We start from the raw sequence: 24,118 nt of genomic DNA, 5'->3' as shown, positions 1-24,118 counted from the left end.
TGGCAAAGGCTCCTCCTGCTTGCTTTTGAGTAGCCTTGCAAAGGCTGGACCGGCTTGTTCGTGAGTAGGTCTGCTTCTGGCTGCACACCGGTAGCAACTGAATTGAGCGGTGTGGATCTTTCCGCCAGTTCACTTTTGCCTGTGGCTCATCCCTGGAATGTGTCCTGTGAGGGCTTCTCGGAAAGGAAGTTTGGCCCCTGGGCTGAGAAAGGCCCAAACCCCACCTCTCCAGGTGCTTCAAGTTTGGGTTCCCAGAAGAGTGTGCTCCAATATCCCAGGCTGTTATCCTGTGAGAAACATTTTGGTCCAGGTGGCACAAGGGAAGGCGTTTCTGGAGCGGGATCGGGAGGTGCTACTCGTGAGTCATGGAAACGCCATTCGGGACTGGGGATGCCTGAGTGGGCAGCGGCACACCTGCAAGTCCTCATGGCTTCCCTTGAGCACCCCTGGAGTCAAGGAGAAGGAGCTCTTTGTGTTCCCTTCTAGCAGCGTACGTGGCTTGAGATGAAGCTGAAAGGAAGTGTTGGGAATCATCCAGCAAGCCACGAGGTCACCCGGAGGAGCAGTCCGATCCTTTCATTTGCCGGGGGGCAATTCCAGAGACCCTGATCAGTGGCCTCCCACCTGGGCTTAGAATTGCAAGCCAAGTTCAAGCTCTGAGCGGGGAAGATTTGCTCTTCGGAACCATGAGGCTTACGGCGGCAGAGTGGAATCACTCTGACTTTCCGAGCAAACCCATTAATAGCTCTGGGCTGAAATTTAAATAAAGCTTGAGCCTTCTGAGATGGTCCGTAGCCTGTGACAGAATCTTCAGACTTCCCATTCAGCTGAAATGATGTGGAATAGGAGTGCTCACACTCATGCCAAAAGAACGTGCAAAATTAGCTATTCAGTACTGAAAAAGGCATTCCATATGTACTCAAGATAAACCGTGCATCAATAGATGTATGCAGGTTGACACACATCTGCTCCATTTGTCTGTGTTACTTCATGAATAAGATGAATCGGGCTATACCAAATTTCTGCTGAAAAAAGAAGTCAGGCGAGGCTCCTCAAAACTCTCCTTTTTCCTCGCACCTCTCCGATTTCCTTCCTTTCCTCCCCAGTCTGCAGGTGTCCTGCCACTTGAAAACAGCAACAACAGATCCCCAAGGCCTTCTTCCTTCAATGTCAGTCAAACAGACAATATTACGATATCGCATTATTGTGCTACCCAGAAGACGATTTGGCTGTGTGGCGATGCCACAGAGACAACCATGCTTGGAACTCACCTTTTTTTGCCCTGGCTGGCAGCCACCAGTCCCAGAACACACCGAAAGAGGCAGGTGCATTTCACAGAGGTGACCTTTCCTGGGAAACTCCCCAGCTTGTGGGTTCCCCACAGTCTTGCTCATATGTTGGACAGTTCCAGCCGGGACATGCGGATTTTGCTCCCCTTTGCAGACATTCCTGGTCTGTTCTTTTCCTCCCGGAAGAGCACTGAGCTTCCAAGGCCCCCCCAGTCGCCTGAGTTGCTGTCTGTGCCTTCAGCCCTGGTCCAAGTACACAGGCAGACAGACTCGGCCTGCCAGTTTGCTGGCAAGTTAAGCCAGGTCAAGCCATGCAAATAAGAAACCTTGCCCATATTGGAGGTACTCTTGCCCAGAAAAATGCATGTAAAACGCCGATAAACCCAGATTTGCTTCCCCTGCATGTAAGTCAGGGAGGGGTAACGTTTCTGGCTTCTGCGGCACCAGATGGTGCCGGGTGAGTGTGTGCTTGTGCACACACACATGCACACACACACACATTCTCTCTCTCTCTCTCTCTCAAGCCATGGTGTCGGCTCGCTCATTCAGCTTCTTTTACAGCAGCCAGATGCTGGGTGAGTGGCAGGATGAAAAGAGCCCTCTTTCTGGGGCCCCGGGGGCTCAGTCCTCGGCTGCTGGCGTGTACTTCCTTTTAAGGAACCGGCAAGGAGGCGAAGTCCAGACTCCCCCTTTGTCGGCTGGACTAAAATACACCACAGAGGCTTGTTATGACCACGTGGCTGCTTGATTCTGTAGGAACGTTGTTTTAATCATCAATATGCATGACAGGGAAGATGGCTGATTCACTTATTTGTTCTGAGGTTTGTTTTGTTTTGTTTTTTGCGCAGTCCAATAGCCAAAACTCTCTGGTTGGTTTGCTGGTATTCCTAAAAACAGGACATTATCCAGTAAAAGCCACCCATTTTTTCCCAAGCTACAAATTAAAAAGCAGATAAAAAGGACTCTTCAGCAGCAGGCATGGTCGCCCTGTCAAGCTTTGGACAAACCCTCAATGCCCTTTGCCTTGGCATCCAAGGCTGTTCCAGTGAGGCACCAGATGGAGGGTGCCATTGGGATAAGTGGCCCATGAGGGGAGATTCTTCCCGCCTTCCACAATGGGGAGCCTTCACCATAGTGCTGCCCCCCAAACCTTCCTTGGGGGCTGCAGTCAGGGGAGAGCCTCAGATATTGCTCACAGTTTCCCAGAGGATTGTGGGCGGAAGAGGCCATATTGAGTCCGAGCCATCCAAGGCTTCATAGGTTAAGACCAGCACCCTGAATGGGACCGGAAGCAGGCAGGCAGCCCGTGCAGGTGGGCCAGAACCGGTCTTGTGTGCTCACACCTTCTGGCCTTGGCTATTAGTCTAGCTTAGTTTCTGCACAGTCTTCAAGGGCAGTCCCAAATAGAATGCATTACAGCCCTCTCATCTGGAGACGGCTCCAGCGTGGATGCCTGAAGCCAGGCTCTCCCTGGCCATGTGGAGGTGTTGCTGGGCCCCCAGCTGATGGAAGAAGGCCCACCATGCTGCCGAGGCCATCCGAGTCTCAAGAGAAGAAGATGACTCAAGGAGGACCTGCAAGCCAGAAACTGCTCCCTCCAGGAGCGCATTGAGTAAAGGCCGGCAGCCTCCACCTCCGGAGCATTAAATTGCCTCGTGGTTCTGTGGAGGGATTTTGTTGAGTGCCATGGCTTCATGGCAAAGCAGGCTCTTTGCCCACCAAAGGTTCCCTCCTCAGCCCTTGGCGTCTGCAGGCCAGGCGTGGAGAGAAGACGCCTGCCTGGCTTGGCCTGGCGGCTTTGAGGTGCAATGGTCTGCAGTCCTTAGCTTCCCAGCTGGTGTGCCCTGGCTGGGATGATGGGAGCTATAGTCCAAGGCATTTGGAAGTTGAGGGAAACATGACCAAGTTCTGGTCCAGTGCTGTGGCCTTAGGTAAGCCAAATGTCTTTTCCCAACTGGCAACACTGGTTTGGCAAATATGTTCCATTTCTGCAAAACTAAAAGTAAACAGCATGTTTGCATCTTTTCTTTGAAAGCCAATTTGCTGTTGCTTTTTTCCCTGCTTTTAGCAGATTCTTTGCTTCTGATCTCAAAACCAATTCAAAGTTTGCTCATCTATGCAGTTCTGCCTTTGCAGAAAATAAGGATAATTGGTATTGATGTAATTCTTTAGAACATTGAAAGTGTTCCTATTACCATCTGTAATTGTGCTATAGTCCTTCCTTTTAGGCTTCCTTTCTTGTAGTCAGATGTGTAGACTACAACCTCCAGCATCCCAACCAGCATGGGATGATGGAGGTTGCAGTCCAGCACATCTGGAGAATGCCAAAGTGGAGAAAGGCCGTGAGCTGGTCCCATCCCTGCTTCCCTCTGTTTCTAAAACTTTCACACAGCCATTTGAAATACCGCTCTTTTATTGAGCCTGCATGGATAACAGAACAGTTTGTGCTCTAAAGAGCCTTCCACCGAAGCTGGAAAGAGAAGCCTCTGCCCATGTAAAGAGCTGAATCCAAAGTGGGGATGATCCATGATCCCTCCCTTCCAGGAAAACTTGTGGCTCAACCCTCAGGGTGGTTCTGGCCCAAGAGCCCTTCCGCATGAGCTGCACTTTTCTCCGGATGCCTCCCGCCGGGTCAAGGACTGAGTCTCGCATCTTGTCCCGAAAACCTTTCCTCTGCTCCCCAAGGGGGCTGATTCTCATGCTTGGCCTGACCGGCCTGAGCTGAAGGAGCTTCCATGGCATGCACCACCTCCTCCAAGGAATGTTCTGCCATGGGCAAGAGGCGGCCCCCCTCTCAACAGGAAGGCTGAAGTGCACCCAGGCAAGCCAGTATTATTACCTGTCACCCTTATTCCAGATGACTGACTGAGGCTGAAAGTTCCTGGCTTTTCTACGGGAGAATCCCGTCCACAAAAGGGCTTGGACTTGTTACCGACAGAGTTCTTCAACACTGCAGTGCCCATTTAAAATAAAACAGTGAGCAGGTGGCCGATCTCTTCTCCTCTCTTGGGCTGGGAAACACCTGCCCAGAGTTCCCTTTGGAAGCCCGTTTCAGCCCGGCCACCGCTCTGCCGTCGGAACAGTTTATTCCCACTCCTTGCAGGTGGCTGGTGTCGCAGGGCCCGCGGGAGCGATGATTGCCGCTGTGTTGAATTGTTTGTCACATTTTCCATTTGGCTGCCTCGGAATCCCCCCGGGAGCTCGCGTGTGCTAGCAGAACCCCCCAGAGGTGAGAACCGTTCCCTGTTTGCAGCAGGGAAGTGGCAAAACAGCGGGCGAAGCATCGGGATGTGGAGAGCTCTCAGACAGTGGGCACAGCTTCTCTCTCCCTGGCAGGCCGGGGGCTGCATTTGGGGGGCACAGCATGGGTGGCTGAGGCCCCTCGCAAAGCAGCGGGGCCGCAGGCGGCACCTGCGAGAGGCGACCATTCCCTGGGGGGCGGCTGGTGTGTTGCAGGAAGAGGTGGTGGTTCAGGCACTGGAACAGAACGCGTCCGGGGGGAAATGGCGTGCGCCTCACCGGTCCCCAGGCCCACCTTAGCTCACCAGGTTTGGGTGGCTGGATGCGGAAGTGATGTGGAAGACAGGGCGGGCGGGCACTGGTGCACCTCCCAGGAAGCAGCGAGAGCAAGTTGCCCATGTGAAGAGTGCAGGTTTGGAAATCAGAGCAGATGCGGGGTGCGAGGCAGCGCATCCCTCCAGCAGGGAGAAAGCTGGCCTGCGTGGCTTCTCGGCCCGTGGCCCATGTGCTCAGGGCGACGTCGGGGCTCCCGGGCTTCCCGTATCGCTCTTCTTCGACGGCACGCTGAACCTGGGCTGGGCAGAGCCTCAGAAAGAGGACTCCCCGGGGCCAGTCCTCCAAAGCAGAGCCCTGGCCTCCACAGAGTGGGCCGGGCAAGCCCCTTGCGTAGAGGCGTGGCGTGCCTCCCCATGCAGTGCTGTGAGAGGCTCTGGACTTTGGGTGGAAAGACGGTGTGTGTGTGTAGGTGCTGAACTCTTCTCCAGCCGTTCCTCTGAAGCAGGATCCCCCTCCCAGCTGCATTCCAGCCAGGAGTGCAGCCCCAGGGCTTGGTTCTGGCTCTTGTTCTTCTGTGGGGAGGAAACCAGCTTGGGGAGGGATCATTTCAATGGCCAGGAGGCCCAGGGGGAACAGGTAGAGCCCCCCACTCTCTTTCCCCTAATGCCCCATTCATAGTTGAAGTCTCCGGCAGCCACACTGACCGTTGGCAAAGAAACACAAGGACCCTTTCTGTTCTTTGGCACCTTGTTTTAGTTGGCTGGCCCAATGTTTCCAGAACTGGAGTGGAACTCAGATTGTCTTTCCCAACCCTAGACTACAACTCCCAGCATCCCTCCCCATGGGTAATGTGAGCTCGGGCTGATATAAGGAGCAGGACGAAGCATCGGGGGCTGCAAGATGCCCACCACAGTTGTCCTCAGTGCCAGAAGGACATCTGTACAAGCTGCAGAAGTGACCGCTGAGTCATCTCCCCTGTCTGCATGCTGAAGCCATAGGCTCGCCCCACCTGTGCAGTCCAACCATGGGGCCCATGAGGCACGCCCATCATCCTCAGGCTAGACCGGATTGGGGGTTGAAGTGGAGGTCGCTTCCTTTGCAGCAAAGCAGAGGTGGGTCAGGGCTGAGCTGGCATTCCTGTGACGTTCCAGGAGGAACTGCTTGTCACCACAGAGCTCCCCGGAGCCCCTGAGCAACCACCACCGCAGCCACCTCCTGCCCTCCGTGGTGATGCGCTGGGGAGGCAGAAGTGCCGGTGCTTGCCACATAACCCTTTCCTCCCGAGGAGGCCCTGGATGGGGAGACTCATCCCCTGCAGGGGACGCTCCCCTGCAGCGAGCCATGGACTACCCTCTGGCCCAGTCCCTGAGACCTTCTGGAGAGACCATCCTTCCCAGACCGCCACCAGCAAAGCTGTGTTTGGTGGCAGTGGAAGGTTTGGTGCTTGCTCCCAGGCGGTGGAACTCCCCCCCGAGGGAGGCTAGCGTCACTTTCTCCGTGTTTCCTTCTGCTGGCCGGCCAAGACCGCTTTGCTCAAGAAGGCCTTTGGCCCGTAAGTGGCCCCGATGAGTCTGGTGCAGTTTTTATTCAGGAACTGCTATATATGCATCCTGCATTTTGAGCTGTTTTATTGTTTGGATCTATTTCAAATTGTTTCGAAAGCCTCCTCAAATGCCAGTTTTAGCAGAAAAGTGGGATCTATCTATCTATCTATCTATCTATCTATCTATCTATCTATCTATTTATTTATTTATTTAAAACATTTCTATGCCGCCCCATCGCAATAAAGCCTCGGGGTGGCTCACAAAACATCTAAACAGCTTAAGGAAATCTACAAATATTTAGCAGATACTGGACTTCCCACCAACTCCACCACAGTTGGGGAACTGGGATCGAGGGCGAGTTCAGAGCGCTGCCTTGCCCCCTTGGCAAAAAGCCTTGCGACTGGGCAACTAGCCTTTTCCTCGGATCCCTAGCCGTGCGGCGGTCGCCCACTGAGTCCCACGCTTCCTCTTCAGCTGAAGTCTCCCCAGGGTCACGGCTGGCGTGCGCCCAGCTGGGCTCTTTGATGTGCCAGCGCAAGGCTCATTTCGAACAGGCCTGGAAGAGGCCCCCCAGGCAACGCATGATGAAACCTCTCGCCTCCACCTGCTGCTCTCGCTGGAGCTGCATCCGCCCGCCTGCTTCGAGTCACGATTAAGGTGTCTCGGCCGAGCGGTCCGGAAACTCTCGACAGGGCTAGGAGAGGCTGCCGGGGGCCAGGAATAAAGCACAGCGGTGGCAGCTCTTTGTGCGTGTGGAGGAAGAGATGGCGTGGCGGGGGGAATGAAGGCCTTGATGAAGGGTCTGTGTGAGAGCGTGTGGGGATCCGGAACTCGAGCAGTGGGGAATGCGCTGGAGGCGTTGATGGACTCGCGTCGGCAGAGCCCGGACCGGGAGAGCCGGCGGAGGGGCTGCAGGCCCTCTCCAACGGCAGCAGGCCTGGCGCAGTGCATCCAAAGTGTCCCATTAGAGCTTTGCAGGAGCGGGGCACCCGTGTTTCTTGCAGCGGAGTTGGAGCCGGGGCGGGTGGTTCGCTCTGGGAGGGTTTGCCCCACCAGCATGTGGAAATAATCCCTCACATTGCCGCTTCGCTTCCCGAGGGGATCGATGGAGATTGTGGCTGGGAGAGCAGCTTGCCGGCTGCTCCCCACGGCAGGCTGTATTTCGGCAGAGACTCACCTCCGTGATGAATGCGGCTCCATCCCTGGGAGAGCGCTGTTGCCCAACTCCTCCGCCTCTGAGTGGCCAAAGGACCCTGCAGCAGAGCAGGGCAGGGTGGGGCGGGCAAGCCAAAATGTCTCTATTTCCCCCTTTTCGCAAACCCCACTGTACGCATTCCGTTGGAAATGCTGGGCCCACATACCCCTTTCGAAACATGACACGGGGAACCCTAACTGGCTTTCACACTGTTTCTCTCCCGCTTTTTTAGCTGCCACGGTTTCCACGGGGGCAGAATAAAGTCCGCTTTGGAGTTGCTTGCCTGGGAAAAGGAAAGGAGCACCAGGGCCCTGTGTTGGGGAGCCCAACAGAAGGATTGCCCAGCTGCCTGCCTGGCGAAAGGCCTGCATGGGTGCACGTCCCCACATCTGCTATTGCCCACATAAGTCATCCCTTCTACCATATTTCCCTGAAAATAAGAAAGACCGGGCCTTATATTAATTCTTGCTCCAAAAGACGCAGTAGGGCTCATTTTCCGGTGATGCCTTATTTTTTCATGTACAACAATCTAAATCTATTCATGTACAAAAACCTACATTTATTCAAATAGAGTCATGCCGTCATCTTCTGGAACATCGTCATAACTCTCCAAACCCCGAATTGTGTTTCAACGGACGTACTAAATGCATCTGTCTGGCTAACTATCTTAACTGGGGCTTATTTGAGGGGTAGGGCTTATATTGAGATCATCCTGAAAAACCACGCTAGGGCTTATTTTCCGGTTGGGTCTTATTTTCGGGGAAACAGGGTAGCGATACTTGCTCTTACAAACAGCACACTGGGAGTTGTAGGACTCTCTTTGCATGGGAGTAGCGGGTGTGAGCGCCACGGCCTCTTTCTTGCACCTCGAAGGGTGTGCTGCTGAAGGTGGGGATGTGGTCTGGTTGCGCGTTTGCGTTTACTCTCCTGGCTGAATGGAGTCTCTCACGAGGCTCCTGGCTCAGCAGGGTGCCTTCCCCAGCCAGCGCCTTCGTAAAGGACTGTCAGCTGTGTGGAAGCCCCCATGCAGCCCGCGGATCGGGGCACTTTCCTGCTGAAGCAACAAGGCTGGGTGGAAAGAAGGAACGCTCCACTGGGACCCGGAAGCCAATTCCCTGCCCTCGCCTCTTGAACAAAATGGAAATGGGAAAACATCGGTGCGGTTGCCCAGTCCTTTGATAGGTCTGCCGGCAGGCCGTAACGCACAGGAGCCAGAGACTGATGCGTGCAAGGACTCGCCTGGTTACCACCGGTGATCGGAATGGCATGCAGGCGAGCGCACGGCTCAGCAGAACAAGGGTGGGCCACTGCAGCCAGCCGCCCAGCCAGCCCAGAAAAGTAGCTCTTTGTTCTTCCTCTGCCAGTCCAAGCTGGCTAGTCATTCTACTTTTCTGGATAGCAACATTTCTGGCTTAAACTTGCTGAATTACTTCTGAAGCAGCAAGGAATTAATGTATAACATTTGGAACTGTTTTGGGACTCAGCCATTCATTTCTTCAGTAATAGCAGGAGTTACAAACAGAAGAGAACCATCTGGGTTTCTACTTGAAACAATAGGAAACAGAAATAAGTAGGAACAATGGAAACAAATGAAACAATAAAAATGACAGTAATTTATTAATCAAATAAGTAAGCAGATTGGGCTTTAAGAATAAAAATAGCTTGAATTTTAAAATAGGGCATCCTTAGAGGGGTCAGGATTTAGTGTCTCCCCCTTCGTGAGGCAAAATGAAAATCAGAATTAAAATTCTAAGGCTCTTTTAAAAATTAGCTAGGATGGATTGGCAGGGGAAAGATAATGGCTCTTTTTCCCTGTAGGGAAGTTCTGAAGTCCTCCCTCTTGTTAGTGGCTACTGACACTTTATGTGGGCCTTTCTCAATTAATAGAAGCTGTCCAGAAAGTACAGCTGGGCCACATGCAAACCAAAGTGATGCGGTGAAGCCCCCGGTCTGATGAAAATCGAAGCGAGGCCGTCAAAAAGCCGGGGCGTTTTTCCTCCGCAGATGGAGAGCAGTGAGGCACACCCAGCTTTCTGCAGCCTCCCTGTCAACTAACCGGTTCTTCGCAGCTTCAGATCTACTGCAGCTTGTAAACCTTCTGCCTTCCTTGCTTGCCAGCGACCGATGGTGGCCCAGCGAGCTGCCACTGTCTCTCTAGCCCTGGGACTCCGTGCTTGACGGCTGTCCCACATTTTAAACAAAGTAGACTTACTTAGACTGAGCAGCGCTGCACTTCAGTTAGGTGGTGGTGGTGGTGGTGGTGGTGGCGGCAGGGAGGGAGGGAGGGAGGGAGGGAGTGCTTCCGGATCCTATATTCACCCAGTACAGAGTTGGACGGGGGATCCAACCCCCAAGAACTTGGAACAGCAGAGGCAGCAGCCAGGCCCCCGGGTCCATGGCAGTCTTGTGCCCCAGCGCCTGCAGATGGTCCCCAGGCTCACCAGCCTTCCCCAGGCATCAGCCGAAGGCTCATCTTGCGCCCCGTTTCCGTTTGTGCTTGCGGTTGCTGCCCGGTTTGTGGAGACAGGAAGACTTCCTCAAACGTTGTGGAAGACTCCCCAGATCGGTGTGATTGTCCGAAGGGGTTTCAGCTTACCCACTGAAGTGGGGCTGCTGTCAAACTGGCATGTGGGAACGTGCACAACTCAGAGAGAAAGGGACGCTCCTGCAAATGGGGTGTGGGACGTGGGTGGTTGGTGAGTGGCTTTGACGCGCGAATTCTTGCACTCGCTTCGGGGGTTGCAGGGGATGCTCTTGCTTGTTTGCGAGTCAAAGCAACTTTCCTGGACATCCCTAACTGGCACCATGTGGTGCAATCGCAGACTGCTGTGGCAAGGAGCCCACCCCCACACAGGTGGGGAGGGGGCGGGTGCCCCGACGGCGAGGGGGCCTGCTCCCAGGACCACATCTGAGCTCAGCAGGCTGCACCCAGCAGGCTCGGAGCCAACTCTGGGGGATGCCGGGCACCTTGCAGGCGGGGGCTCGTGTCACGGTAGAGGAAGCCCGGCACAGGCCCAGATCAGTGGCCCAAAGCAGCGCCATTTTTATCATGAAGCATAAAGGGAAGGAAGGAGGAGCCCCGTCACGCTGAGCCCAGATGGGCCCTCCACGGAAGGCCCTCTGGGAGGACACGCAGCCTTCCTCTGGAGGACGATTCGAAATGCCCCTGGGGCGGGCGGTCTTTGCCACAGAGGGCAAGGAGGGGGGACCCGATCCAGCAGGAAAGGAGGCCATCGAGAGCAACAGCCCCCGGTCGCCAAGCGGAAGGTCATGAGCTTGGGAACATGTTGATGAGCCTCCAGACCCATGATGGGAAGAGGGGGAGGCCTGGCCCCTCGTGTGCCCGGCCCGCGGCCATCGTGCCAGCAGCGAAGGAAGACTGGCCAGGCCCTGGGCTTTCCTCGCACGGAGCAGCTGCTGCCCACCCAGCCCCGGCAGCATGTGGGGCCCACGCACCACGCATCTCTCCCAGCACAGCCAGGATGCCGGCCTGCGGCTCATCCAGGATGGAGCCCGCGTCCTGCTCGGCGGGCGGGAAGTGACCTCGCAGGGGCATCAGGGCTTGCTCCACCACCTGGCGACGCGTGGGACCAGCCTCTGCCCTGGCCCTGCTGTGGGGCAGAGTCCTGGGCTTTGGGGGGGGACCCTGCCGCATACCAGAAGTGCGGGGTGCCCTTTCCACTTGGTTATTTGCTTACGTTTGCTTGCCTGTGTTTGGTTTTTCATTTAACGCATCGCTCTGGTTTGCCAACGGGCGCCGCGATCCTGACAGTTCATTCCTGTTGCCCTCACGCAGCGTTTCATTTCCACTGAAATTTCATTTCGGTGACAGGCACCTGAGGACAGAGCAGGCCTTCCTTCGTGGGGTGCGTGGGTCAGCGTGGGGGCCGACAGCACTGGGTCTCCAAAAAGCCCAGTGCTGTGGGGTCAGAGCAGCGGCCTCTTGGAGAATAGCTGGCCAGGCGCTTGGCTGGTAGAGGCGCGACTGCATTGTAGCCCAGGGTGGATAAACGCCGGACAACGCTAAGCGCACACGAGACGTGACCTGAACCAGATGGCAGGAAAAGCGAGCCATGAGCACGGCAGGTGGCTGCAGCCACAGCGGCTATTCTTGCTCTGCATTAGCCCCGTGCCCATAATAGGATTCGGAGGCTAGCCTGCTTTATAGGGCAATCGTGAAGCAGGGCAGCCAGTTTTTCAAGTGCCAGGGCAGTCCGGTGTGTTGGCATCAGTGGCTGAAAGCTGTTGTGATGCAGCAGTTGCGAGAGCAAGCCTGGGACCCGGGCAAGCCAGCTTCTAGTCCCCGCTCAGCCATGGAGCCACTGGGTGGCTTTGGGCCAGTCATAGCCTCTCGCCCCAGCCTACCCCACAGGGTCGCTGTGTGGATAAGCCTGAGAGGAGGAAACGGATTAGGTAAAAGCGCCTGGAGTTCCTTGGAAGGAAAAGGTTGGCTAGAAATAGAATTAATCGATAAATAACCCATAATTGGCAGAGGCATATTTGTCCCCACCACATGAATACGCAATGCGTGTGGAAAGGGGCTGCGGGACTCTGGAACGGGGCCCTGCCGTGCGCCTGCTGGTTTGCTCCCGAAATCTCGCATCCTCGGCCCATCACCAGAAAAGAAACTTGCGTGCCGCCCTTGCCTGGCCAGGACGCGTCCCCAAATGGCGCCGCTCCGCCAGCAACATCCGTGGGCCGGGGGTTGTCTGGAGGCCCGGTCTGCACGCCTGCTGCACAATCCACTGAGCAAACGGGGTGGTCCTTGGGCGCTCTGCTCCCTGCCATATGAAAGGTTTTCCCTGACAAGGTTTGTGCCACAAGCTGGTCTTCAAGGCGCAACGCCAGGCCCAGCCCCGCAACCCAGACCTTACTAAGGTCACGTATGGGAGCAGAGGTGGGGGGAGAGCGCTTCCCCCTGCACAGTAGGACTCCTCCAGGTCGGGTTCCCAGCTGGCAAGCCCTGCGGCAAGACGGTGATCCTTACCGGCAGCAGCGTCTATTTTGGGCTCAAGCATGTAAGCATCTTCAGCTACAGATGCATGAATTTTCTTAAGTCTCTAACATCTTTCACAGATTCTCAGATGTCTTGCAATCTGTCATCCTCACATTGAAAGAACTGGATTTTTTGAAAACCAGGGGGTGTTTTCCTTGCACTAATTCCTGTTGCTGCTAAGGTGCAATAACACTAAAGCAAAGTTGTGCAGCCAACCCACAAAACTGAAAAGCTTGTCCTCGAATCTGTAGAATCCATTCAGAAAAAGCCAGGCAATCTGCTGGATCCTCAGATTGTTGGAAATCTGGAATTCCAGATCTGGGAATAGCAGAGCTGGAGGGCCACCCTGGGGCCAGCTCTTGCTCCGTGCAGGCCTCCCAGTTGCAGCCGTCTCCTCGTTGCTGTGCTCAGCCGCGGCTGCCTTGCGGTCCGTAACGCCCCACGCTGCGGATCATGTTCCTCCGCATGGTAGACAGCCGCTCCTTCCTCTCCCGCAGCTCTTCGCCCCAGACGGCTCGGGACCAAGAGGCAAGAGGGCGAGGAGGAGGCCGAGGGATGGCCACTCCCCTCGGGAGCCATTGCCCCCGAGTCACCCGCTGGTGCAGGGCCTGCAGAGGCATCTCCGAGCAGGCAGCAGGATGCCTCTTCTGGGGGGAGCCGAGCTCAGCGCCACTCTGATCATTTAGCAGAACTGGTCAGGCGCTCTTCGTGTGCCACTGAAAGTCTGTGAACGGTCAGTTACTCCATTTGCGTCTTTGTTACCCCAGGCAATGGCGACCGGCCTTTTCGCCTCCAGTCCCCCTTGGGCGATCCTTGCTTGGATCCGGCGTTCAGCGGGGCTTCTTCACTGCAGCCATCCATCCATCCGTCCGTCCATCGCAGTCCATTTTCCCTCCCCGGGGCCCTCCCGACATCTGGGACTTCAGCTCTTGCCAGCCCGAATGTGGTCAAGGGGATGGAATTCTGGGAAATCTCACTCAAAATGGCAGGAGGCCACTGGGCTGGAGCAGGCAGCTGCGGGCCACACACGGCGGCTGGCTTGGATCACGCGCGGTTCACCGCCTTCTCTTGTGCCTCCCCAGGGCCGGGAATCCTGACGAAGCGCCGAGAGGGAAGGAGGAGGGGGAGAATGAAGAAGCCAGCTGAGCCGGAGAAGCATGAGGTGGCAGCGCGACGCTCGGCGTGACGGGCTCTGGCGGATGGTCCCATGGGTGTCGTCGGTGTTGGCCCTGGCTCTGGGGTGCTGGGGACCGGCCGCCGCCGCCGCCCCCGCCCCACACGACCAGCATGCGCCCTCGGCCTCCTCCAGCCAAGTGCCTCTGGACTGGCTGCTCACTGACCGCGGACCCTTCCACCGAGCCCCCCAGTATGCCGACTTCATGGAGCGCCACCGCCAGGGCTTCACCACCAGGTACAGGATCTACAGGTAAGCCAAGGGGCCGGGCTGGAGCGAGCCGTGGGCAGCTGGGGAGAAAGCCGAACGCCCGTGAGGGCCCCATCCGTGGGCACCCCCGCCCTGTGGACTGGAGCCAGTGAGCGCAGGATTGGGCCGTTCGTGGCCCACAGCTCTCTTCTGCCCTAGCCGGCGTACCAGTGGTGAGGGATGATGGGAACTGTAGGCCAGAACATCGGGCGGGATACAAGTAGCGCGCCACTGCTGAGGGGTCCTTGCCCCAGGCCACAATTCCTGGGGCTCTTTAGGAGAGGCCAGAAGAGAGAGTGGTATGAAGCTGGCGTTACTGTGGCATAATCCCTTTTTTCTCATAGGGGTCAGGGAGCCTTGGGGTGAGGTGGGGTGAGGACGCAGGTCTTCAGCCCCATCAAGGGCACCAGCGGGAGATAGGGCAGGGAGCGTCCATGCACCCCACTTGCTGGAAGCTTCTTTGGTGCAGCCCCCTGCCCCCCCTGAAAGGCTGGGGAACCACTTCTGTCTTTGCACCGGTCTCTTCCTTCCCTTTGATGGCCCTTGGGCAGGAGAATTTCTGAGCGGATTGGTGCCCTGAGCCACATTCAGACCGGCCAGGCCGACTTCATGCGATCTAGTGCATAAATATTGCAGTGGCTCTTGTCAAAATAACCGAGCGAAGCTGCGTTATGAGGCAGGATCCGTGGTCTGGTTCTTGTCGCTATTTTTTTAACGGGTTGTGGGTGTTTGCTTGCTTACTCGCGGGCTTGCTAACTTGGGCGGGCTGTGCTGGAGCTGCCTGGCATCACATTCTGCGGGACATCCCGCCTGTCCATCCCTCGGGAGCCCTGGAGCCCTGCGTCCCGCTCTCCAGGAAGGGACTTCAGGAGTCGCCGCTGCTCCGGCGTCACTTCCACACCCACCTTCTTTGGGATGGCTGCTTTCGGGGTGAGCCGCTTTCGGGCGAGTCACACAGTGCACCGCTAGCATAATACTTGGGTGCAAAGCGCCAGGTTGCGTGTGGACAGGCGGGGGATGTGGGGCCTTCTCGCACGTGGCTCGCCACTGAGATCTGCGGGGCCCGCTCTTACACGCCGCTGTTCTTGGCAAGCGCTCCAGAGCAGCTCGCTTTCGAACGCTGCAGACGCTTCTTCGTGGGCTTCCTCCCTGAAGAAGTCTGACTTCTTTTCCTCTCTGCTGTGCAGTCCTTCTGTGCGTTCTTTCCACCTTCTCTTTACCTCCTCCCGGTCAGACCCAGTGTTCCCCCGTTAGTCTCTCAGCATAACTGAGCTAGGCCCAAAGTTCTCTTTGACTTCCTGGAACTTCTGCAAGAGGGATCTGGCCCCCCGCCTCCGCCTTGCTGCTCTCTTCTTTTTCTTTGCACTGATCAGTGTAATAGGTTTTTTGGTTTTTAGAATGCAGGACTAGAGGCTTAGGGCCTGGTTACCCGAAGGAGCGTCTCCTTCCATATGTGCCTGCCCACCTCTTAAGATCTGAGGCAGAGGTCCTTCTCCCGGAGCCCTCCTTGGAGCAGATCAGGAGGGTGGCTACCCGGAGAAGGGCCTTCTTAGTGGCGGCACCCCGGTTATGGGATACACTCCCCAGAGAGGTTCACCCGGCGCCATCCCTTGATGCTTTTCAGCGCTGGGCTAAACCTTTTTATTTCTCCAGTGTTTTAAGGTTTGACTGGGGTTTGCTGTTGATCAGTTAAGAATTTGACTAGGATGCTGTGTTTTATTCTACTTTGTCTTATCGTTAATCCGTCCCAAGACTACAGTAAGGGACGGTTGAAAAAAGTTTTAAATAGATCAAGACGCAGCGAGGCCTTTGGCCAGGGCACGCATGGCTCTTCTGCGGCTCTTCCGAGACCCGGAACGGGGCGGTGCCACGTCTTCGTGCAGGTCCAAGGGAGGAATGACTGGCCAGGTCACGGTCACCGATCAGGGTAACCCTGAGCCTCACAAAGTCTTCCAAACTCACTGCAGCTCCCCCTGGCGCCCTGACACTTCTGGCGATCCCTTCTCTAGCTTGCAAAGGCCAGGTGAGCTCATCTGTCAAAAGCCAGCCGCTTGGGGCTGGAGTGGCAGAAGTGGGCCAGAGACCCCAGCCGCTTTGATAAAGTTCACAGTAGGCTTTATGGCCAGTAGTAAGAATTGCCATTCGGTTAATGACGCTTGGCTGTCCAAATGACCCAGGGCTTGTTGGGGGGGGGGGGGGGGGGCCCTTTTTCCCTTGCCTGCTACAAAGGGAGCGTCACAGATGGCTTTTTTCTGCTGAGCAAGCACCATTTTACGTATCAATTCTATGTCACAGCAAATCAATAAACCTTGCTAATAATAATACAGAACCTCTGTGCACCAAGGGCGACAACTGAGACAGGGAAGCGGTGCATCACCCTTCCCTTACATGTTTTGAAGGAACTCTGTTCTAATTCTACCTGTAATGGTGGCCTAAAACCCATTTTAATTGATTAAAATTCCGTGACTTGTGATATGGGGCACATAAGAGCTATTCCCCAGACCAGAGAACGTGTGATGGTAGTTGTATTTATGTATCCAAAGCTCTCCAGATGTCAAGGCTTCCAGCATGGCTTGCAGATCAATAAAGAAGCAAGACATTTACTGCTCTAAAAAGCACGATATGAAGGGTTAAAGGGATAGGGAAAGAGGAGGAGAAAAGCAGGGACCAGCCGTTCAGGGTACCCATAATGACCACTATGGGGGGAGGCGATGAAAGAGGTGGAATGACTGTTGCTAAGGACTGGAGGCCTTGCAGCAGAGCTGGTCTCTCAGTTAGACCTCCTGGAACCTCAGCGCTTTCCATCACTTGTAGAGAGAGAGAGAGAAGCACGCACCTTTCTGTGTAAACAGCCTCCGTGGAATAGTACTGGGGGTCTGAAACATGAAAGGGCCAAGAAGAGCTGCGCTGCAACAATTCTGGAGCCCAGCTTGACGTCGCCAGTAGCGTACAAATAGGGAAGTTAATCAGCCGGACCTGAAGGCAATAGTCCTTTCCTGCTGCTTGCCACTCCACCTCCTCAGCAAGGTGCGTGGCCTTCCTGGAAGATGCGTTCTGGATTGCACTCGTCTTCCGTCATGGGCTGCACACACCAGCACGGTGCATGTGAGGCGAGGCCTCTGGCATTTCGTGCGGCAAGAAAGCACAAGGTCGTGTGCTATAACAGCAAGACTCCTCCAGGACCCCCGGCATGTGAGACGTGACCCGGAAGCTAATATTGGAGGAATGTGGACAGACAGTGATGCCAAACCTTTTCCAGAGTGCAGCTCTGTGGTTCTGTCAGTCTCCTGATTCTGCCTCATGAGGATTGAACCTTCATGGTTTAAGCTCCAAAGGAGCTAAAGTTTTTAGTACAAGTTCTGTTTTTTAGTTGATTTAGTGTCATTTTCAATTTACAAGCCGCCAGGGAGGTTGGGGTGAGGCGGGCTAGAATCTGGACTTGCTGTTGTGTGGTTGTTTTGTCTGTAAACTACACACGCATGCTTGCGAGGAGTCTCCCCTGAAATGAGTATGCGGTGATGCACTTTCCGGCTTGTGTTTTTGAGGAGTCAGTGGGGATTCTCTTCACGTGCCCAAGTCTAGTGGCGCCTTTGTGCTCAACAGTTAATTTTTCAGTCCTTGTGCAAACGCTTTCTATCAGGAAGCCGGGGCTGCTAATAGAATAAAGATTTACGGGGGAGAGATATTAAATGTGCAAATATTTTAAGTCAGTTCACATATTGCTCCAGGCATCCTCGGGCCCTCGTAGCTCCGACGGAAGCAGGCAATTGTCTGCGTGGCAGATGGAGCTGCTGTCTCATTGAGGGCAAGGATGGCGGAAAGGAGACAGGGCAGGAAAGGAGAATGCAGGGGGAAAGGGCTTCCTTGCACATCGGGAGCACTGGAGCTCTTCCGGTTTAGGTGGCTCTTCCAAATGAGAAATCCCTTCCAAATTAAAAAGCAACAGAGTGTGGCAGCAATGGAAAGACCGATGGTACAGTCACAACTGGGTTCCCATATCCCACCTAACGTGGAGGACTGCAGGCATCCTACATATGGCAGTGAGAGTGCAGAGGTGAAGAAGCTGTCAGGGCACATCTTGCCATCTCCTTCTCTTCCCAACCCTCAAGCTCAGCTTCTTCCCCAATTTTTCCGAGCAGGGTTGAGGACAGCTGAGCTTGGAGAGCAGCTACAGAACCAGAGCGTCTTCCCACCTCATAGTGGGATCTCTGAAAAATCCCATAGCCATCTGAATACTGCCTACTTGGCCAGAAGATACCACTGTCCCCTAACCTATTATGGGATAGCTGCACATTGGGCAGGTTTGCATGACAGGACAACCCATGGTAGTTTCTTGTGCGGGATGGTCTGTTGTGTTGGCCAAACCCTGTTGTGGCATTTCAGCGTGGTGCATTTGGGTTGTAGAAACCATGGTAAGGAACAACAGTCTGTTCTCTGGTTCCCATGCTTTATCGTGGTTTCTCCAGGTTGTCTTAACCTGGCATTGTGGTTTTGCACTGGATTCTCATTCGATGCTCCTTCCTTCAAGAATGGTCGTTTCAAGTCAACTGGGGATTGACTGGGGAGGCTGACATGGTCTCCCACTGGTTTCTGATGTAGGAGTTGCGTCCATGGATTCTTTTGGGTAGATACTGGCATTGAAAGCATTTATTCAATTGGCAGCTGGGCAGAGGAGGAAACTTTTGACGTTATTAGGTCCTGTAACTGTGTCTCCTAGTCCACCAAGAGAAAAACCTTTTCCTAGTTTTCTTGGGTTACTGTTAGGTGATTAGGTGCATGATGTGAATTCAGTTGTAAGCCACACAGTTCCACCTTGAGATGTTTAACTTCTGCAGAGCTGAGAGCCCCTTTTGGGGCAGAAAAGTCACTTTAAGAACAAATTGAAATACAGGCATTTCTTGCCAAACACAATCTTGTTTTACTCTGGCGTGGTATATTGCAGTCCTGGATGAAACATCAAATGAAGTATATTGTATATTCTGAAATACTTCAAAGTACTATTCAGGCAGCAGTTTTGGAGGCTGCAGTCCTATGCAGACTTCCTCTGGGGTAGATATACATATCACTGGGCTGCGAGGACATCGCTTGCTAGCAATTCAGTCAGACGGAGTAGTATCACTAACATGATGACTTTTGAATTTACGAGAATTGCAGCGGTGAGAATTGGCTGTCGCAATCTTCGTTTAAAGCACAGTTTTACAAAGCATTTTACGCATGCTGAAAAAGAAAATATTTCATAAAAGAATGTTTCAACTCTACTCACCCCATTTATTTTTTTTCACTTGATGCCTCTGGTTAAAACAACAGCAACAGGAAGCTGGTGCGGCTTATGTCTTGACTCCCCCTGCGCCAGTCCCTTGAATTCCATCTCTTTAAGGAACTGACAGTAACAATATTTACATGGCCAATTATGGCAATATAAATAAACAAGAAGAAAAAAACCCACTATTGTTCATGAGCCCTTCGGCTTGCTAATATTTCAAGGTTCGTGAGAGTAAACCATTTAACAGAGTGAAGGAATGCAAGCTTAGAGGAGGAGTCGAAACAAACATTAAAAGGAAATGCCAGGTTTCTAAATTATTGATATGGATGCAAAGTTTTGTTACACACAAGACTTTCAGGCTGTATTGGCTTCTTGATATGTGATGCTTCCCGTGTTGCTTAGGGCTGGTCACGCTGCTTGGGGTTGGTCTCAGTGACCTTTCAGGCCGGCTTTACAGCCCAGTGTCTCCGGCTGCAGAGAAATTTGGGCTGGCTTCTGGCTCTGGAATGCTCCAAGATCCTTGTGCATAGGAGCCCAGTGTGGGAGCCCTGAGACGGCCTCTCTTCAGACCTCATGAAAGGATGTTAAGAGCCGGTAACATTTTGGTGGTGTGCTTCAGTGGGAGGAGGACCACGAATCTCAGTAGCCTCCATTTTATGGACTGTGCCCCAGTAAGCTCTGGACCCCTGAAGTGTCTCACTGCTTGGGAGTCGGGTGCACCCATGAGCAATATCTGGCTTATCATCACCTCCGTCCTGTGTGGGTTCCCCATGATAATAACGGCCCTATTTGGCTCGCAGAAGCAGGATCTCTGCACTGCCGTTTCAAATAAGTGAGCCTTTTCCTTGGGGGAAAATGTGAGCCTCGGTTACAGGATTGTCTTCCTGGGTCTATATAAATGAGCTCAGTGAAAGCCATAACCGCAGCGGTAATGCAAACCAAAATGTTACCTGCTTCTACTTCAGAAGAGCATCACTCAGCATTTATACGATACATTGGAGTGTGCAAAGCACTTTCCACGGACGTCTTCTCCTGCTCAGCCAGTCCTGCAAAGTGAGCTGAGCCAAGAGGAAGTCCGCAAATGCTTGTGGAGACCTCTTTGCACACCCGGCAACCCTCCCCGTTGGGTGCAGTGGCCCAAAAAGTAGCTGCAGGAAGCAACGGGTGCTGCCAGCAGGGGCACCTGGTGCCATTCCTGGTGACCAGCTTGCACCAGCGATGGAAGCACTGGATGCGGATGTCCTCTTGCACAGCAGGTTCTTGCAACATGGACCGGAGCCCAGGGAATCCCGCAGGTGCCCAGATTCCAACTCCCAAATGGATTTCCTGCACATCCCGATTATTCTCTTGCTGAAACCTCCAGTTTGGAAGAGCAGCATTGGTGCGCCCATGCTGCAGATCGGAAAGCTGATACGGAGGGAGCGTGGTGGGCTGAAGTCCGTCACCCGGTGAAATCAAGAACAGCAAGATGCGACTGCGAGCCCTCCCGAGTCATCGTGCCGTCTTTTAGCCACTGCACCAAACAGCTCTTCACCAGCACTATTAATCAAAGGAAACCTGATGGTTTCATACTTACTCATCTGATTCTAAGCCAATTGAGCGATGGGCTGAAAACAACAGACTGAAATTTCATAGGGAAAAATGCCAAGTTCTCCACCTAGAAATAAGAAACCAAATGCATCATTACAGGATGGGAGATCCGTGGCTGAATAAAACCACAAGTGGTAAGAATCTTGGAATTGTTGTAGCTCACGAGCCGAATACGAGTCGACAGTGTGATGTGGCTGCGAAAAGGGCTGATGCTGCTTTGGCTGCATGAACAGAAGTCTCCCTTGCAAATCTTGTGAAGCACTGATGGGGTTCCTCTCCACTCAGCACTGCCTACGCCTCACCTGGAGTCCTGCATCCACTTCTGGGCACCACAGTGGAAGAAAGACGCAGGCAAGCTGGAAGGGGTTCAGAGGAAGGTGACAAGGATGATCCAGGGACTGGGAACAAAGCCTTGTGAGGAGGGATAGAAAGAACTGGACATGTTTTGCCTTGGGAAGAGAAGCCTGAGGGGTGATACGGTGGCGCTCTTCAAGTACTTGAAAGCTGTAAGGCCGAAGAGGGCCGGGATCTCCCAGAATGCAGGACAAGGAATAACAGACTCACTTTACAGGAAGCCCGATTCCAGGTAGATCTCAGGAGAAATGTCCTGGCTGTTAGAGCAGAATGGCAGGGCAGCCAGTGACCTTGAGAACCCACAACGATGGATGCAGGGGCTGATGCCTCCCACAGTGGAGGCATCCAAGGTGCAGCTGGCCAGCCCTCTGCCTGCTTGTGAGTGGTGGGCCATGCAGGGCCCACAGCCCCAGAGCCCCTCCCCGGCCTCCTCGCCTCTCCTTCGTGTGATTTTTTTGTGCAGAAGGAGCCGCCCCCGCCCCCCGCCCCGACATTGACGAGTCTCCGCTCCGTGGCTCTTCATGGGTGAAGAGAGAACTCCCCTCCAACCAGCCCCTTTCCAGTGCCCCCGCCCCTGCGTTGCATCTGTGCACGGCACACGCTCACGCTTTCCGCCACGCTGTGCTCATTCGCCGTGATCAGTGAGTTTTGCTTCCGTGGGCTGCGCTCCCCCACAGGCAGGAGGGACTCTAGTGCAGGGTCTCCTCCAAGTCCCCAAGATTTCTTTCCATCATATGGACGCAGTATATTGCAGCACGGAAATCGATTTCCCCCAGCCACTGCGAGGATTGCCTAACTCACAGCGAATGGGGAAGCCCGAGTGGGGTGGCCAGGAAGCCACTGTGGCCGGCTAGTTAAGCGATACTGGTGCCGCGTTTCCATGAGCTGGCTCCGCTCCCTCACTGCTCTTGGCCCTGCGCTCTCGTTGGCTGCGTGGTGGTCTGCCTGGGGCAGGATGAAGTGCGTCTTGCGATCCCGGCACGTCAGTTTGTGCTTTCCACTTTCCCGGTCGCAAAGGCCGCAGCCCAGTCCGCCAGGATTCCAGCCAAAGTGAGTCCACTGGGAAATAAGGAGCAAGTGTGAGCACGCCTGGGGAAAACTTGAGGTTTCTCTGAGCGACAACAGCGGGAAGGGGGATGCCCATGGAGAAAAAACCTGAAGAAGCCTGAGGGCAGAGGAGGGATTGCAGCTCCCCTGGTCCCTGCCCACAGGCCCCATTGGCTGCGTCCTGCGCCAAGCCATCTGGCGTGTGCCATGCTTTATGTCTCTGATGCAGAGCAAGAACCGGGCAGGAAAGAACCGAGCGTGGCCCAGGCGGGGGAGGATGCTGGTGGGAGCGCTGCCCCACGGGGCACGTTAGCCGCGGGTGCCGCTCGTCCTGCTCCGTCCCTCGGCCTCAGGCTGGATAATAGCATTTCCTTTCCTTGCTCTTGCTCACGCTCACGCTGGGAGGCGGGTGCCCACCACTCCGCGTGACAGATTGGAAGCCATATGGAAGCGCCGTGGCGAGATGCTCCTTCGCCCGAGGCAGGCAGATTTCCGTCATGCGTCGCTGAGGCAGGCTCCGGATCTTGCGTGGAAGATGTGGGAGCTGCGGTGGCGGACGCGAGAGGGAGGGGGCCGTCAGCGCGGCCCTTCGCCTGCCAGGGGGCTGAACTGTGGGGCAGAACAATGCTGTCCTGGAAGGAGCGGTGCCGGCTCGAGCCTCGGTCCCGGAGAGCAGAGGCCCTTTCAGTGCTCGCCCCGGCCCGGCTGGCCCTGCATGAACCAGCTGCCTGCCCGTCTGGCCAGAGCAGCTGGTGTGGAGGAATTCTGGCAGACTGACAGGGGCCCCAGCCAATCGCATCTGGCCCTCCAGGCCCGTGCGCACCCTTCAGGTGGCCGCCTCACCTTGGCTAATGAGGCGCTGTTAGTGCGCTTGTCCTTGACATTGTTCTGGTCCTTGGCTGCTTTCCCAATGGGCATTTATGCATTTGGCTAAAAACTCCTTCCAGCTTCTCTGGCTTCTTCTCGTCCCTCATTTTCACAGGCTGATGCATCCTGGCATCCTTTACTGTGTCCCAGCCAGCAGGAAGGTAGACGGAAGGCGGCACCGCGGGCCTTGATGGACGGGCTGCCGCAGACTCCCAAGCCAGGCAGTTTCTCACAGTACTGGCTTGCAAGCCCCCTCGCTCTAATCAGCGTTGTCAATTTCTCCCGTTAATGAGCACCATCAAAGCCCAACGCATTAGTCCTGAAAGAAATGTGTGTGTTTCTCCCTCCCCCTGCTTACGAAGCGCCAACAGCCGGGAGGTGTCTTTGGAAAAGACACAGAAGCGGGAGCAAGGGACCGAAAGGGAGCATGTCTGAAAACACTGCCCAGGTCAGAACCGGGCCTGTTGTTCTCTCAAGTCCTGCGCCTGGAGGGAGCTGGACTTCCAGCGCGCCTCTTCCTTTCCACCGTGGGATCCCAGCTCTCGAGGTGCTTCTGGTGACCAGAGCAGCCTCCATCTTTCTGTTCCATGGTGCTTCTGGGCAGACGACAGCCAGCCTTTGGGGCTTTCTCCGAGGGCAGCAGCGCGAAAGTAACCCAGAGCGGTTTCATTTCTTAAAAAGCACACACAAATCCTTCCTGCAGCATTTTAACTGAGTGCTTTGGAAACGCGACAGCGCGCCAATATGTCTTCCATTCGGTGGCATTGTTGCTCCCTTCCTCTCTTCGCCAACCAAGTGTCCTCATTTAGCCGGAGGTGCTGCATTCTCGCTAGGGAGGGTGTCCAGCCGCTGAGAGCAAACGTGTTAAAATTAGGGCAGATCGCGGTTGGGGGTTTAGTGTGGGCAGAGCCAGAGGCCAGCGTGGAGGGGCAAAAGTACACCGGACACCAGCGTACCACAGTTAATGCCCTTGTGGCCAGTCGCTGATGATTTCTAGAGGCATTTCAAACATATGGGATGGGAAAAAAGCTGTG

General features: G+C 54.8%; 1 protein-coding gene across 1 annotated transcript in view; it reads left to right on the top strand.

The window, feature by feature from the left end:
- The first annotated feature begins 13,697 nt into the window (after positions 1-13,697).
- Positions 13,698-24,118, top strand: part of BRINP2 (BMP/retinoic acid inducible neural specific 2) — a 43,737-nt gene continuing 33,316 nt past the window's right edge. Inside the window, exon 1 of the mRNA XM_044439225.1 lies at positions 13,698-13,966. Coding sequence (XP_044295160.1) covers positions 13,698-13,966 — 269 coding nt within the window. The remainder of the gene's footprint in view (positions 13,967-24,118) is intronic.

The sequence above is a fragment of the Varanus komodoensis genome, unplaced genomic scaffold (genome assembly GCF_004798865.1).
Source record: "Varanus komodoensis strain SLA01 unplaced genomic scaffold, ASM479886v1 scaffold34_1, whole genome shotgun sequence".
Taxonomy (NCBI): domain Eukaryota; kingdom Metazoa; phylum Chordata; class Lepidosauria; order Squamata; family Varanidae; genus Varanus; species Varanus komodoensis.
Note: the sequence above shows the minus strand (reverse complement) of the source record. Positions and strands in the feature narration are given on the sequence as shown.